The 15,703-nt window shown below is 57.9% G+C and overlaps 1 protein-coding gene across 5 annotated transcripts in view; it reads left to right on the top strand.

The window, feature by feature from the left end:
• The window catches only part of LOC116943759 (tyrosine-protein phosphatase non-receptor type 4-like), a 72,485-nt gene that overhangs the window by 20,666 nt on the left and 36,116 nt on the right, over positions 1-15,703 (top strand). For 4 of the 5 annotated variants that reach the window (XM_076068078.1, XM_076068080.1, XM_076068082.1 and 1 more), the window contains exons 2-3: positions 3,364-3,518; positions 14,762-14,869. In XM_076068078.1, coding sequence (XP_075924193.1) covers positions 3,381-3,518; positions 14,762-14,869 — 246 coding nt within the window. In that variant the 5' untranslated portion in view covers positions 3,364-3,380. The remainder of the gene's footprint in view (positions 1-3,363; positions 3,519-14,761; positions 14,870-15,703) is intronic. The other variant, XM_076068081.1, reaches the window with a different exon arrangement.

The following is a 15,703-nucleotide window of genomic DNA, read 5'->3' on the forward strand; positions in this document are numbered from 1 at the left end:
TGCGCACGTGCGCGCATGCACACACGCATGCACACACGCATGCACACACACACGCTCACATGTGCAGGAAATGGACAGGCAGTCCGGGGAAGGTTGGGGGGGGGGGGCGGCTGCCGTAAGCAAAGGTAGTTGTGGCGAAAGTCTGTCGGGGAAAACTTTGACCAATATCCGATTCTCAGAAACGTGCGTAGCAGCCCCCCCGCCCCTTCCCTGCTCGACCAATCATCCCCCTCCTCTCCGTCCCATCCCCACCGTGACCTCAGCCCTCCCCGACAAACGCGACAGGGCATTGACATCCGCAGCGGGGGGGGGGGGGGGCGGGTTAAACACATTTCTTTTTGTTTTACACTCGTCGAGTTGGTGTCGTGCTGTCAGGCATCCGCGGCACGAGATGACAGAGTTTATATCCGGAACGTGGGAGAGTGACTCCTACCACTTGGTTGGAAAGTGAACAGTGATTGCTGGATGGATAGACTCTCCGACTCCGCCCTAGGCATGACGAATTCCTACCACTGGCTCGGGGCTGAGATGAGCGCCGATGCGTCTGTGCTCGTTACAGCGGGGAAATCGCCTCGACTTGGTGAAGAGAACGGCCTGTGGAAGCAGGCGCCGAGGAGCTTCTTCTGATGTCGCGCTTTCAGTTGTGTCCTCGGGCCGTGCCGTGAGTTGTTCGGCACGCCGACGCTCATTAGGTTCCCGTAGAGCTGGGGTGTCAGACTCAATCGGACGGTGGGCCGGTTGGGATTCAAATGCAACCTCCCGCGGGCCACACAGTTGGGGCCAACGGAAATGAAAAGCATAATGAATACGGTATTAATTTACCGATTCACAATCCGAAAAGAGAGTTGATTTTTTTTTCCTCCTCGGCAGAGCCCGCCAATTCCCCCCGTTTCAACGTCCGGTTTAAATCCAGGTTGAATTTGGGCAGAAGCTTAAAATGTATTTTTTTTTTTCATATAGTCATACAAATGTCAACACGTGGCTGGCCGAAAGGTAAGTGGTTCGGGTCCGGCCCGCGGGCCGTGCGTTCGCCACCCCTGCCATTGGGGCTCCCAGCAGCACGCGGAGCGAAACGTCGGGCTCCGTGCCGAGCAGCTCCCGGCGCGAACCTGAACGCGCGTCGGGAGAGAGCCGCGCGAGCAACTGCAACCGCGAGGAACCGACGCGGTGGAATTGCTTCCTTCGCACCGTGTGGAGCCAAACCCGTGCCAATCGCCTGGGAGCGACGCCTCCGGCTGTCGGGACGGACCGATTAAACATTCCCCACTGCTGTTGGCCATCGTCGTTTTCTGAGCGCGATGTACCGGTGTGCGACAGTTGGGGGGGGGCCCCCTTTGGCCACCGCGGCACGTCCCCTCCCCGCCGCCGACGAACCTCCAGCCGCCGCCGGCGGAAAGTCCACATTCCACTGGCAGAGACCATTTCTTCCCTACCAGCGATGGCCGCCGCGATTGACGTCAACGCGCGGGGAGATCCTATTGCCGTTTTTCGACACTTGCGGTTCTTGGCCCGACAGTGGCGAGACGCTATTTTTAAAGTTTCCGGCTTCGAGAAACGCAAACACGCGCGGCGCAGAGGTAACGGTTGGCGGAGAAGCGGCGGTGGCGGAGGAAATCGCCTCCTCGTCCGGCGGCTCTTTCCGCCCTGACGCCGGTCTGGTTTGGCGCGAACGTAGGGAACGTCGCCCGCCACCCCCCCCCCCCCCCCCACACACGACCGTGTGGGTTACCGCGCGGACACGGGCACGTCGCTGGCGATCGTCTACCCTCCTAGCGCTCGGGGAATCTCCAGGCTGCGCGTCCGGAGGTCGCCGGATCGACCTTCCGGCCCCCGCAGTGCAAACGATTGGGCACGTTTCTTGAATTCTCCCTCTTCCCCACCGCCTCTGTCCGCCCAGCGGTGTAAAATGGGTTCACTGCGCCGCGTTCAGTGAATCGGCAAGGCCCAACGCGGTGGGGACTGACCGCGCGGCACAACCCGGCCGTTCAGATCGCGGCGTGTGGCCTCGGTGGTGGTGGTGGAGCGGTGGCGCAGCCGTCGGCGCGCCCGGCTTCCCCAGCCGCGGCTGAAACACCGGTGGCGAGAGCGATCTTTCCGAACCGGGCATCGGTGACCTGAATTGACCGGCGAACCCTAACGGCCCGGCGCGGCGTGGGTAAGCCTCCGTCCGCTCCGTGCGTTGGGGGTTGGCCAGTCGCTGTGTACACATTGTCGTTGATTCCGATGGGGGGGGGGGGGGGTGCTGGAGTTTGTTTGGCTATCAGGGTGGAGAGTCCGTGCGTTGCAACAGCGATGAACAAACGGAAAGTGATAAAGTGATTGGAGTCTCTCTCGATGGCCGCCTCGTTTTGATTGGGGCCATGGTCTCCTCGCTTGGTTCTTAATTTTCAATTGTACAGCCCGGTTTCAATCCTCACCCCCCCCCACCACCAATCCCAACCATCCCCCCCATCCACCCCACGCCGTCGGGCACCGCTCGCCACACGGGTGGCAGCTGTGGCCGGGAGTCGAACTCGTGCCGCCGGGTTCGTAGCGCGTTGCCACGAACCGCTCCGCCAACGCGGCACCGCCGCCGCCGCCGCCCCCCAATCCCGGTGTGTCGGTGGTTAGAGCCCTCCTGCCAAGTTGCTACCCGAGAACGTTGATGGCGAGATTCTGAGCTCAATAACCACCAACCCCATCGTGGCTGACAGAGAGCCAGCCACGCACGCTCGCTCGCTCGTGTGTACCTGCGTGTGTACGTCTGTGCGGGGAAGGGGGGGGGGGAGCGGTGGTGCAGCGGTTAGCGCACTGCGCGACGAAACCTGGAGACCTGAGTTCGATTCTCGCTCACGGCCACCACCAGGTCGACTCAGCCTAAAACGAGTACCTGGTGCGTAAACATCACGACTGGAGAGACAAAGGCTCCCGAGTGTTTTGTGCTGGCCACCCACCCCCTCGTATGCCGTCATAGGTGCTTCTTGCGAATGGCATTTGCACAAAGAATATGGGACGTCTTTGTTTTTGTGTGTGTGTGCGTGCTTGCGATGTGTTTTTGTGAGTTCATGTCGTCACAACTGGGGTGGTTGCATAGCAGTTGGCACGCTGCGCTACGAACCCGGTGACCCGCGTTCGATTCCTGCTGACACCCAACACCGGTGACGATTATCTGAACCAGTCCCAGGCCTCCGCTAGGTCGACCCAAATGAGTACCTGGTGCGGTGCGTAAACATCGCCGCTAGAGGCAAAGGCGGCCGGGCATGGTAATGGCCACCCACCCCCTCGTGTGCCATTCCGGCCTTCAAAGGTGCTGCTCGCCAACTGCACTTGCCCCAACAGTCTGGTAAGGCTACACGGGGGATCTTTGTCGTTGTCTCCGTGCAGGCTGGCGGCACACAGGCATGAGCGCGCGCTTCCGGCTGCCGGCGGCGGGGGTGCACGGCGGGAAGCCGGGCGAGCCGAGCCGCGACCGGGATGGCGTGACGGTGGCCTGCAGCGTGAGCCTGCTCGACGGCTCGCGGCACGTCTTCGCCGTGAACGTGAGTGCCACATTGAGACGCACCGCGCCGTGCCGCGCCGCTCCACATTGAGACGCACCGCGCCACGCCGTGCCACGCCATGCCACGCCGCGCCACGCCGTGCCGCGTTTCAGACACACCATGCCGCACCGTACTACACTGTGCCACACCGTGCCACACTGTGCCACATTGAGACAAACCGTGCCACGCCGTCCCATGCCGGCCCACGCCGTGCCACACCGTGCCACACCTTGCCACGCCGTGCCATTCCGAGCCACGCTGTGCCATTCCGAGCCACGCTCTGCCACGCCTTGCCACATTGAGACAAACCGTGCCACGCCGTCCCATGCCGTCCCACGCCGTGCCACACCGTGCCACACCTTGCCACGCCGTGCCATTCCGAGCCACGCTGTGCCATTCCGAGCCACGCTGTGCCACGCCTTGCCACATTGAGACACACCGTGCCACGCTGACTCGCACCATATTTCACCATGCCACGCCACACAACACCGTGCTCTTCCAAACACCACTGTGCGTAGCCTGATAAAAGTTCCCCGAAGTTGTCCTCTTGCGGCTGCTTCTTTAGAGAGATTGGCCCAACACCGTGGCGAAAGGCACCACGGCGCTACAACCTCAAACTCGTACCGGGGGAGCTTACGTGCTGCGTGCTGTGTTTACCGATATTTCGGGCGAGGGAGGCTTCCCGCAACCAACCGGTCGGCCTCCCGCCTCCCACTACAGATCCCAAAAATGTTACTGTCCGGGCAGCGCGCCACGCAACGGAGGCGCCCCCTCCTCCGCGTGTTTGTGCCGCTGTCGCCAACGACGAAGGAATGCCGCCCCGGAGAGAGAGGGCGGGAGAGAGAGAGAGAGCGGCAGAGGGCACCGCCCCTCCCCATCTCTCGGCCGCAGTGCACCTGCGTTTGGGTGACGCCCCCCACACCCCCCCCCACACCCCCCACACCCCCCCCCACACCCCCCCCACACCCCACCCCCCCACTATTCACCGCCTCCCCACCTACTCCCCCCACCCCATCGCCTCCCCGCCGCCTCCCCGCTGTCGTGACCGCTCCCAAAACCGCCACGCCACACCCACCCGCTGACGACAACAAAGCCCCCCCCCCTCGCCGCGTAGGATTTCGCGGCTGTGCCGTCCGTGTAGCTGTATCTGGGGTATGGCAACCCCGTTCCTAGCTCACTGCACCTGATGGAACTCCTGGCAAAGCACGTCGGCGTGATTGATGATCCCACACGCTCACCGATTCGCACCAGTCGCTCGATGGCTCGCTCGCCGGCGGTCAGACGCCTCCTCGTCACTCTCCATGTCGCTAGCGCCGTGCTTACTGTTCCCGCGAACTTTGCTCGTTGATTCCTCCACCCATGCTGCTGACTCGGTCGACCAGATTGACAGCTTTGTCGCATCCACACTGTGTTCAACCACCACGCTGCAGGTCACAGCATCCGACACACACGTACACCCTCTCACTCACTCAACCCATTTTTGGATTTAAAACTTTCGTGACTGCAAGGATTCATCTTCTTTGGTTCTTTCGGTAAGGTCAAGGCCACTTGTGTTGTGGCCGAAACGTCGTGAGAATTTTATTGTTTTATTTTATTATTTTATTCTCATTCTACGTGACTTTACCGAAAGAACCAAAGAAGATCACTCAACCCACTCGCTCGCTCACTACAACAATTTCCGATCTGCTTCTTCCCTCCCATTGCTCGACTTGAGAACTCCTTTGCAGCTTTGCTCAATTCAATAGAACCTACCGACTCGTCCTGTACAACAGCAACGCTTACCGCTTGGTGCTGGTCGCCCGTCGTTTTTTGCGTTTGGCAACCGCGAGTCAAAAGGAAAAACCGTCGGATGCGTTTTTAGGTTTGCACCGCCCCGTTGCTTGGCACGATGTCCGACGTTTCACTCCCAGTGCATACGCTTTGTCAGGAATTCGCAGTACATTATGAAAACTCACAAGGTGGGGTGGGCGGTGGACGGGAGAGTGAGGCCAGTGGCCAAGCCACATCACTGTGTTTTTAGCGGAGAGCGGGCGGGCGTGCGGGCGAGCGGGCTGGTTCGCCATCATTTATTTGCTGATGGTTGGCAGTCGTGGGGAGGGCAGGTCAAGCGAGAGTTTTGTTGCGATTTAATTTTTCCTGTCGGTGATACGGGGGGGGGGGGTCGGGGTGGGAGAGTTGCAGTTGTGCGCGATTGACGGCCGGCAGAAGAAGGCACTGCTGGTACTACTGCTGATACTGCTGCTGATAATAGTTGCTGGTGCTGCTGCTGGCACTGCTGTTGCTGCTGGTACTGTCGGGTGCGATTGGGAGGGAAGGCGGAGGGAGGCAGTGGTACATTCCTCCACTTCGTCATACGGGTGAGTTAATGGTTATATGGCCAGCCACGCTTACGTAATGCTTGGATTCTTTTTGTTACTTGATGACGGAAGGTTGTGTTTTTTTTGTGTGTGATGATAATTCAAATGTGGTCGTTCTATGGAGATATTATAGCCCCTGTCATAGGGATGTGGAATTTCCACCACTGGCTCAGGTTTGTCGACGGAGCACCACCCAGCGCTCATTTAAGCACCCGGGATGCTTACCACCCAGGGCGGCCCAGAGGTAGCAGCGGTTTGCGGTTTAAACTAAACTATTTTTATTTTACCAAATAAGGCCCACAGAGTTACGTAGCTCTCTTTCAGAAGTGATGTGGCCACAATTGATAGCGCAACGAAGTGGCTTATCACGTGAACATTTATAACAGCCAAATAGTCTTCACGCGTCTTGATTTTTTAATGTAGAGGAAAAAACCGGAGGACCTGGAGAAAAATCCACACGACCACTGGGAGAGAGGGAGAGAATGCGCAAACTCCAAATATACAGGCGTCAGGGACGGGATTGAACCCACGACCTCCTGCCTACCAGGCGAGGTAGTGAACATCTCGCCGCCCTGGCGCTTGTTAGAGTCACGGTGATCTTGTGTGAGGGGTGAGCGGACTTACAGCCAGAGATACGCGTGGCTGGATAAGATGTGTAAGAGTAAGGGCTGGAGTTAGGCATGTTAGGGCTGGGAATGTTAGGGTGTGTTAGAGCTAGGGCTAGGCTTGTTAAAGTTAAGGCTAGGCAAGTTAAGGTGATGGCTAGGGTTAGGCATGTTATTACTTACGGTGTGTTAATGGTAAATACACACTGTCCGCTTCACGGTGGACGTCACCAGTTTCCCCTGGTGTCATTTGCGAGAAGGGGCCAATTCCGTGCCGGCGTCACTTTCCACATTTACCATTTTCGGAGAAATAAATTATCCACAAATTTGGGACTGCACATTGGAATCATTGCCCCGGATCGGTTTTATTGATTCGAAGCGTGCGCCCACGCTTCCAGCGGTCGTATGGGGGGGGGGAGTGCGGGAGGGAGGGGGGTTCACGTGAACCGATTGTAGAGAAACGCATCCCAGCGGAACAGAATCGATCCTTTGCCCGCACAACTCGCTGCATGCGTGCGCGTGTGCGTGTGTCTACGTACGCACGCATGTTGAACTTCTTTCGCAGCGTACGTAGGCAACCATGCTCATATGAGGTGCGGGGGGCAACGTTTGGTGCGCGTGTGCATCGGTGGAAATCGGTGCGTCGGTCCCGGGCGCGTGCCTCGGGCATTCAGTCCGTGGGCACCGTAGTTAGAAGGGACCGGACGTCAATGATTTAGTCGGGTCGTCACATCTGGCGGTGGCGCTCGCACGAGTGGGGGGGGGGGGGGGGGCCCTCTTGAGTAATTGGCCTCGACTGGGAAGTGCCGTTCGTTGTTTATGGCCCGAAAGTCTTTGCGGAGCATTCACGAGAAGGACCCCAGCAGCGTCTCTTGTGAGCGCTTTAACCCGCAATCAACTAGAACCATTAAATTACATGTGTAATTAGAGGCGCTGAGGCAAAGTTCCCCGTATCCAGAGGCACCCTGGGTAATCCGACGTGTGCTTGTCGGTGGCACGCGGCTTGGCGAATAAAAAAACACTCGCTGGCAGTAGGGACGCCCACGGGGGGGGGCGGGGGGTGGGGGGGGGGGCGAGGGGCGAGTATCGCCGCTTAGGTTTTCGCGGCCTCGCCGCCACAGTTCGCGCTACGGGAACGTTACCAACGCGGGCAGTCCGCCGGCCAAAGCACGAGCCAGGCCAGGCCCTGCATAGTCATCGCCCGGCCCAAAAGCCTCCACTCACCCAGGCGCGGCGTACAGCCGTCCGATGCGTTTCGTTTGGGTGTTGCCGCCCTTTGTTCGGCACGACGTCCGACGTTTCGCTGCACGCCGTCCCTCTGCACATTCGCAGCATCACCTCCATCGTCTCCTTCAAAGAGACACTTAACAACGCACCTCTACGACAGTGACTTTCGAGTGACTCAGAGCTTGGCTCCGCGCCTCTGAGTTGCGGCCGTTCCGTCCGCAAATTTGCACGCGTTACAAATTGCATGATTATTAAATCATCATTATTATTACGTGCCTGGGGGGGGGGGGGGTCTTCTTCAGGCGCTCGCGTGGTTGAACCCCTGAATTGCACGTCGGAGAGCTTCGTGCTCGATGAGCGTTTGGCAGTGCCGTGAAGTGTCCGTTTTTTTTTCGGCCGTTATTTTAATTCGTGTTTTTGACAACAAAGCAAGCGAGCGCCATGTCGGGGAGACACGAACGCATCCAGAGGGTAGAAGCCAGCTGTGATCTGAAGCAGGAACGAGAAGCAGAGGAGAGAGAGAGAGAGGAAGAGAAGGAGGAAGAGAGCGGTGGGCGGGCGGCGGCGGTGGGGCGGCAGGAGCACAACTGCAAATGTCAAAAGAGGACTCGGCGGGATCGGCTGACTAGTCCGTCGGCACTGAAGCGCGCTCTTCACACCGCAGTCATTTTGGGAGTTTGAAAGGCACCCTCTGAATGAAAACGTTATCTTTCAACAGTGACGGCACGCAGTTCTGTTGATGGCGGTGGAGGTGGGGGGGGGGGGGGATCGCGCGGCGGAATTACGCGTGCCGATTGGCATCTCGTTCGTTCAAGAACTTTTTCAGAAATCGGAACACGTGTAGCTGCTCGAGCGAAGGGCCGTACGCCGTTTCCACGCGCTGGGGCTTTTGGCGACCTGTCGGCTTTCCGGCCGCGGTTTCCCCCCCCGCCCCCCCGCCTGCCCGCCCGCCCACCCCCCGCGTTTTAGACTCTGAACCCCACGGTAGTGGCGCGGGAGAGGGGGGGGGGGCGATTTACAGTGGCGTGCCTCGACGCCAGGCAGCGTTTGACCACCGGGAGGTGCAGGCGGTAGTTTCCGTGAACCTCTCCCCGGGCGCACGCGCAGCCGTCCCCGCTCATTCACCGGGGACCGGTACCCCCGCTCCGCGCGAGCCTACGTCCGGTTCCAAACTCGGGCGCCTGCCTTTGTGTCCGTGCGGAGTTTCTGTGTCCTCGCCCCCCCCTTGTGTACCCCCTCTGGGGTTCTCCGATTTCCTCCCGTAGCCAAATAAGATTAAAACAAATCAGTTTAACTGGTATTGGCCAAACGTCCCAACGCTGAAAGGTTACACCGCGGGATTAACTCGGCCGGGGTTCCGCACGGCAACGACCACGTCGCTGCGTGCCGGCAGGCTAGAGATCGCCACCCGCCCGTGCAACACTGCAGCGCCTGCCATCGCGATCGCCCCGCGCTATGGGAATGGCTCGGAATACCAAACGTATTAAATTATCGTGATTGTTGGGAACGCAATGCTGTCAGCCCCGGCCGCCACAGCCGCTGCCGCTGCCGCTGCTGCTGCTGGGTACGGCCTCTGCGTAAGTCGTGGATTTCATTAAAAAACACGTGCCTCGAGTGCATTCGGGAAGCGGTGGTGGTGTGCCTGCAAATTGCATCGCTTCGCAAAAAATACCCGTGGGCACTCGTGCAGCGGTCGTGTATATGAATTTCCAGCAAACCGCACGTTCCTTCTTTCGCACAAGTGTAACTTCCTGGAAATCACGCCGAAACGTTGGAGCTGTGTGTTGGGAGCTGCCACGCACGCGCGCGCATACCACCTGTAGTTCATCGGCCAGTCATCTCAGTCAGTCGACCCACGGCACCTGGGTCTGTCCCGTGATCTCTTGCCGGCGGGCGTTCGACACCTCACCGGCCTTAACGTGCACCGAGCCTGGCACAAGCGGCGTGGTGACGTCCACCGCCACTTAGTGGCAAATGGCGGTTGTGTGCACACACACAAATGAGTACCTGGTGCGATGTGTAAACATCGCCACTGGGGAGCCAAAAGTGGTTGGGCGTGGTGCCGGCCACCCACCCCCTCGTGTGACTTGCCGGCCTTCATAGGTGCTGCTCGCTAACAGCACTTGCCCCAACAGCCTGTTCAGGCTACACGGGGAGGGATCTTTGTGTGAGTGTGAGAGCGCTACCATGGGCTGCATGGCCACTCCCAGCGACCCACTTGGTGACCTGCAGCTCAAACCAGACCCCTTTACACTTACCCAATCGCTTGCCTGCACGCCCGCCACCACACCGCCCATCATCCGCGGTTTTGGTCGCGAGGCATGCTGAGAGGTGGAGATGGAGAGAGAGGCGGGCAGAGAGCGGGACGCTCTCTGCCTTTAGCAACGTCTGTATTCGTTGTTGAGGAAATTGAAAGCAACGTAGCGGTGGGCACCACGGTACCGAGATGTTAACTCCCTCACCTGCTATACAGGAGGCCGTGGGTTCGATGCCGACCCCGATGCCTGTTGTATATTTAGAGTTTGCGGTGTCTCTCTCCCCGTGGTCCCGTGGATTTTTCTCCGGGTACTCCAGTTTTTCCCTGCACATTTTCTAATCAATATGCACTTGGAGTATTTGGCTGCTGTGAATTTTACCCTGAATGAGGAACTTCGTTGAGTTCTCATTTGTGGCCAGATCGCTTCTGAAAAAGAGCAACATAGCTCAGTGGGCCTTACCTGGTAAGTTAATAATTGTTTTATAGTTGTTTTTTTATCGTCTCCAAACAAGGGAGATTTGAAGTGGTGTACGCCAACTGCTGCAACGTTACGCAGCAGAAACGTGGACATTCACGTGCAAATAGAGCGCTTTGAGAGATGCACGCCTGGAATCGTACCGAGAGACGGAACGAGGGACACGGTTTAAAGTAAAAGCAAGAGTCGGGGCTCGGGCAGGACACGCGGCTCAAGGGGAGAGTGTCCCGCGGTCGAGGCTAACGATGGGGTGGCAGCCAGGGGTGGGGGGGGGGGACACGTGCTCGCAGTGCAAGGAAGCAAAAACAAAGAAAACCCCACGATGAACAAGGGGGGAGAACGGCCACACACAGAGGCGCCCGTGTGCGGGATCGAACCCGGGTGTTGTTACTGTGAGGCACACGAGCGTTACCACTGCGCCGGCCTGTTTTATTCTGCCATTGTGTGCTCGGGGCTCCCGAAGGAGCTCCCCCGGCACGTGTAGCGAAACGCACGGGGGGGCAGTGCCGGATTAAGCCAGTGCGGGGCCTGTAGCATACGTTATAAAGGGGCCCTATCTAAAAAAAAAACCACGTAAATATTAAAACACAAATTTTTACCTTGCATAGTAAAGTAATTACATGTTTTCATGCTCTATATAGCCAGATAATACGATAAATCGCTAGCCTTAAACACCCAGTCGTTCATAAAAGTTGAAGGCGGTATAGTACTATAGGAACAAAGCAAGTTCTAAATCACTGAACGAGAATTGAAAGCATTTAGCGTGGGACCCTTGAAAGTGCGGGGCCCGTAGCATATGTAGCTACTTTTGCTACTACGATAATCTGGCACTGACGTGGGGGGGGGGGGGGGGGCATCGCGCCGAACCAGGCACAGTGCACACACCGCAACCCCCGGATTGTGTGGCCATGGCGTGATAAAAGCACGTGGGGGTTTGGGGGTTTCTTGGGGGGTTGGTTGTGGTTGGGCGTGCGGGGGTGGGGATTCCTGTTTTAAATTACTGCTCAGCAGATGCACAGTAGTTAAACGCTTCTTGGAAAACCCAATATGCCAGCGAGCGGCAAATTTACTCCCAAAAGTGGCCGGCACTTTTTTTTTGTACGGCGTAAATCTGTTCCGTAACGTTTCGCGGGATTGAGGTCGTGCCACATTTGTTGTCCCGTGGTAATAGGAATTAATAGTTGGAATTAATAATAGGAATTGATAATAGGAATTTCCTTGTGGCCGAGGCTGCTGTCGTCGCGGTGTCACTATGCTCGATCCGCTGCTGGATGAAGGCGGCCCCAGCGAAGCCACCCCCGCTCCCTGCACACGCGGCCAGATTTCCTCGCTCCATCTGCTCCGCGGTGGAGAAATGTTAGCTACCTCGCCTTGCATGCAGGAGGCCGTGGGTTCGATCCCGACCCTGTGACGCCTGCTGTATATTTGGAGTTTACGTGCCTCTCTCTCTCTCTCTCCCTGTGGTCGTGTGGATTTTTCTCCGGGTCCTCCCGTTTCTCCCTCCGAAGTTTACGTGCGTTTAGAGTATTTGGTTGCTATAAATTTCTGCGTGATAAGCCACTATCATTTGTGGCCAGGTCACTTCTGAAAAAGAGCTGAATAACTCAATGGGTACCTTACCTGGTAAAATTAAAAGAATTAGGTGAGTTTTAGTTTGCTCGGCGGCCGTCAAATTTTGGAAACTCGCCGCATTCTTGAGGCTGCAAACGACAGCCACCGTGGAGATGGAGCGATGGAATCGGCTCGCGTGCGGACGCGAGATGGATCGTTGGACAGCGTGACCCCTTGAGCGACGACGATGACGGCGGCGACGGCGACCAACGCATTTTATTTTTTATTTAAAGCTTTATAATTTTTATTGTTTCCCTTCTACGTGACTTTACCGAAAGAACCAAGAATATGCATTTTATTTTGTCGAACGACAATCCCGGGATTGGACAAACTCGCCGCGGTTGTTTTGTGTTTTGCCGCGTGGCAGCCTCGGACCCGCGTGGACGCTCGCGAGCACGCCGGGGGGAGGAGGGGAGAAGGGGGGGGGCGGGCCCCCGCTCTTGCTCGTTTGCGAGCGCGGGCGACATGTGGCGTGCACGAAACCGGGGACCCACTTAGAGGCGAGCGTGATGGATTGCCCCGGAGCGGGAGCCTCAAATGCCCCCTGGGGAGCCGTTCTTATCGACGCCCCCGCCGCGCGCTCCGTGCGCTTGCGCGGGGGGGGGAGGGGGGAGGGGGGCTCTCTCCCGACCCACAGTGGCTGCCACCCCCCCCCCCCCATTTTACTCTTCTCCTCTCTACCGTGCCGCCCTTTCCTGCTGCTGCCTCCCCCCTGTTCCGCAAACCTTCCCTCCGCTCTCTCCTGCTAATTTGCCCCCACCCCACTGCCGCCCGCTATCCTCTTGCCCCCCCAATGTTGCTATCGTCTATTCCCTTGCCTCCTGTCTCTCTCCGCTGCCCCTCCTCCCCCATCCCGCGCCCTCTTCCCCTGCCAGGCTCTGTCCTACCACCTCCGGACACTGCCCCTGTGCAACGTTCCCCCTTTGCAGGCGCTCCCATATGCCGCCGGCCCCGTATAGTCTGCCAGCCTCCCTTCCCATCTGCTGCCCTCCGTCCGATCTCCCCATCCCATTACCCTCCTCTATTCGCTGTCTCTGCCCCCTACCCCGCCGCACCCCATGTTGCAACCCCCTACTGCCGCCCCCTATCTCACGGTCTCCTACACCATCACCCCCCCATCCCCCCCATTATTGACTGCCCCCATGCCGCTATTCCTGAACCCGCACATCCATATTCCACTGACGCTCACTGCTGCCCCATATCCAAACCGCCAATCCTATTGCCCCCGACTGACGTCTCCATATCTCCGCCGCCTGTTCTGCAGACCAGCGATTCCACCCCCTATCCCACTGCCACTGCCGCCACTACCACCACCACTGCTCCCTGCTGCCCGCACGCAGTCCCAGCCATATGTTCGCTGTAATCCTCGTAAGTGGCTTGTTCGCTTGTTTTGGAGAGCTCACGCGCACAGTACGTGCGCGCACGCACGCACGCACCCTCGCAGGAACATACACAAGTGCACAAAGACATGCGTCCCCCCGTGTAGCCTTTAACAGACTTTTGGGGCAAGCGCTGTTAGCATGCGACCTCAATGGAGAATGACAGGGTGATATGGTCAACAACACACCCGGTCTCCTTTGTCTTCCCAATGCTGATCCTGCCAGGTACTCATTTAAGGCTGAGTCGACCTAGGGAAGGCCCAGGAATGGTTCAGATAATCGTCACCATAATTGGCTGCGAGCGAAAATTTTACTTGGGTCACCGGATTCGTAGCGAAGCGTGCGAACCGCTACACTACCGCTCCAAAAAAAACAAACACGCGCACACGTGCGCACACGCGCACACACACGCGCACATGCACACACACGCACACACACGCACACACACGCGCACACACGCACACACGCGCGCACACGTGGGGTGGTGGGACGATGGCCCACATCTGCCCGAGCGCTCGCACCAATTAGCGCTCGTTGGGCGAGGGCCGTGGGTCGTTAGGGTTCGGAGCAAGCTGACCGAGCATGGATCGGGGGGAAGGTGGATGGGTGGTGGAGGTGGGGGGTGGTGGGGGTGGAGGAGGGCTCTTCACTCTACCTACTGTGGCCGGTTCGATGGTTTCATTCGCCCCGAACTGCGCTGGCGATGTTCCCGAACTTTCTCTTGAACGAGCACAAATAATCGTGATAATATAATTTAGTGGTTTCATATTCGCGCCATTCTCATAGCGCAAGACCATCACAGGTGGATATAGTCTTCTGTAGTTTCACGGCGGGAGCGGGGGGAAGGGGGGCAATGTTGTTGCGTGTAATCCAAATTGAGTAAGTTGCAAGCGGTTTTTCAGCATGTTTGGCCAATACCAGTTCTATTGTATGTTTCTTTTTAGCTGTGGGAGGAAAACGAAGAACCCAGAGGAAACCCTTGCAGAACAGGGGGCGAAACATACAAACTCCACGCTGAAAGGCAGGCGGCCCAAGTCTAGAATCGAACCCTGTCCTTTCTGTCTGTGAGGCGCGAGCGTTACCACTGCACCCCCCCCCCCCTTGCCGCCCTGATTGTAGGATCGATCGTTCACAAGCGACGAGCACCGTCGACCGTCGTTCATTCGCTCGAAAAGTCGTCTTGACGGCACGCTTCGGGGTGTTCTCTCGGCTTCGTCCCTGGCTCTGGGAGTCGCGTGCGCCGAGTCCGCTGACCGACGGTGCCGGGCGCTGCGCTGCCATGCCGCGCGCCCTCTCACTCTCTCTCTTTCTCTCCGTGTGTGTGGCCTTCAGAAGCAGGAGAATGCCCAGATGCTGCTGGACTACGTCTGCACGTACCTGCAGCTGGCTGAGCGTGATTTCTTCGGGCTGCAGATCCCGGGAGAGGGCAAGGCCGGCCCGGTGGGTAAACGCGCGCGGGCTGACCGCAGAGGCGCCTCTTACCTCTTCACGTGTGCTCCACGGCCCCGTCGTCTCAACGGGGCGGATGACGGGGACGAATGAACTTCCTCTCCCGTCTTCGACGTGTCGTCTTTTCGCCGCCGCCATTGTTGCTTCGGCCGTACTCGCTCGCCCTCCGCGGTCAACCGATAGTTGAGTGCATTTGGCGATGGTGTTCTCATCGCGTGGGGCCGGAGCAAAGGCCGGGCGCTGCTGCGTTTCGCACACTCGGTCTGCGGTGGCCTCACGGTCGTGGGCGACATAGCAGCTGCTGATGCGGCAGCTGCAGCTGCTGCTGCTGCTGCTGCGTTTGTAATCCTCATTGAGTAATTTGTGATTTTTGCAAATAACGCCTACAGACAAACCCCCCCCTCCCACTCTTTAACGTCCGCTGTGAAGTGGGTGGCCCAGTCAGTCGTCCCTCTGTTAACGTTTTTAATCCGTTCCACAAAATAATTGTTCATAGAATTCAATTGTAAGTTGAAAAACAAGTAAAAATCACTGAGGCTTTCACGACCAATCAATTTTATTCGTGATAAAGATTTTTGGGTTAGGTCGCGATCTAACCCAAAAACCTTTATTATGAAAAATCACCCAGTCTGCAAGAGAGCTTTTTCCTCTACCGAAACAGAAAACGTAACAATGTAAACAAAGCCAAGTTGAGGTCTAAATGCTCATAAATCGCCGTCGCTGATTAGCCGAGGGCATGGCTCAGCCCCACTTACGAGCGCTCAGATTGGCCGAAATTGGCGCCCGCGTGCATAACGTAAACACGTTACCGCTAGTAAAAATGTT

This window comes from Petromyzon marinus, chromosome 19 (genome assembly GCF_048934315.1).
Source record: "Petromyzon marinus isolate PM22_M1 ecotype Great Lakes invasive population chromosome 19, UKy_Petmar_22M1.pri1.0, whole genome shotgun sequence".
Taxonomy (NCBI): Eukaryota; Metazoa; Chordata; class Hyperoartia; order Petromyzontiformes; family Petromyzontidae; genus Petromyzon; species Petromyzon marinus.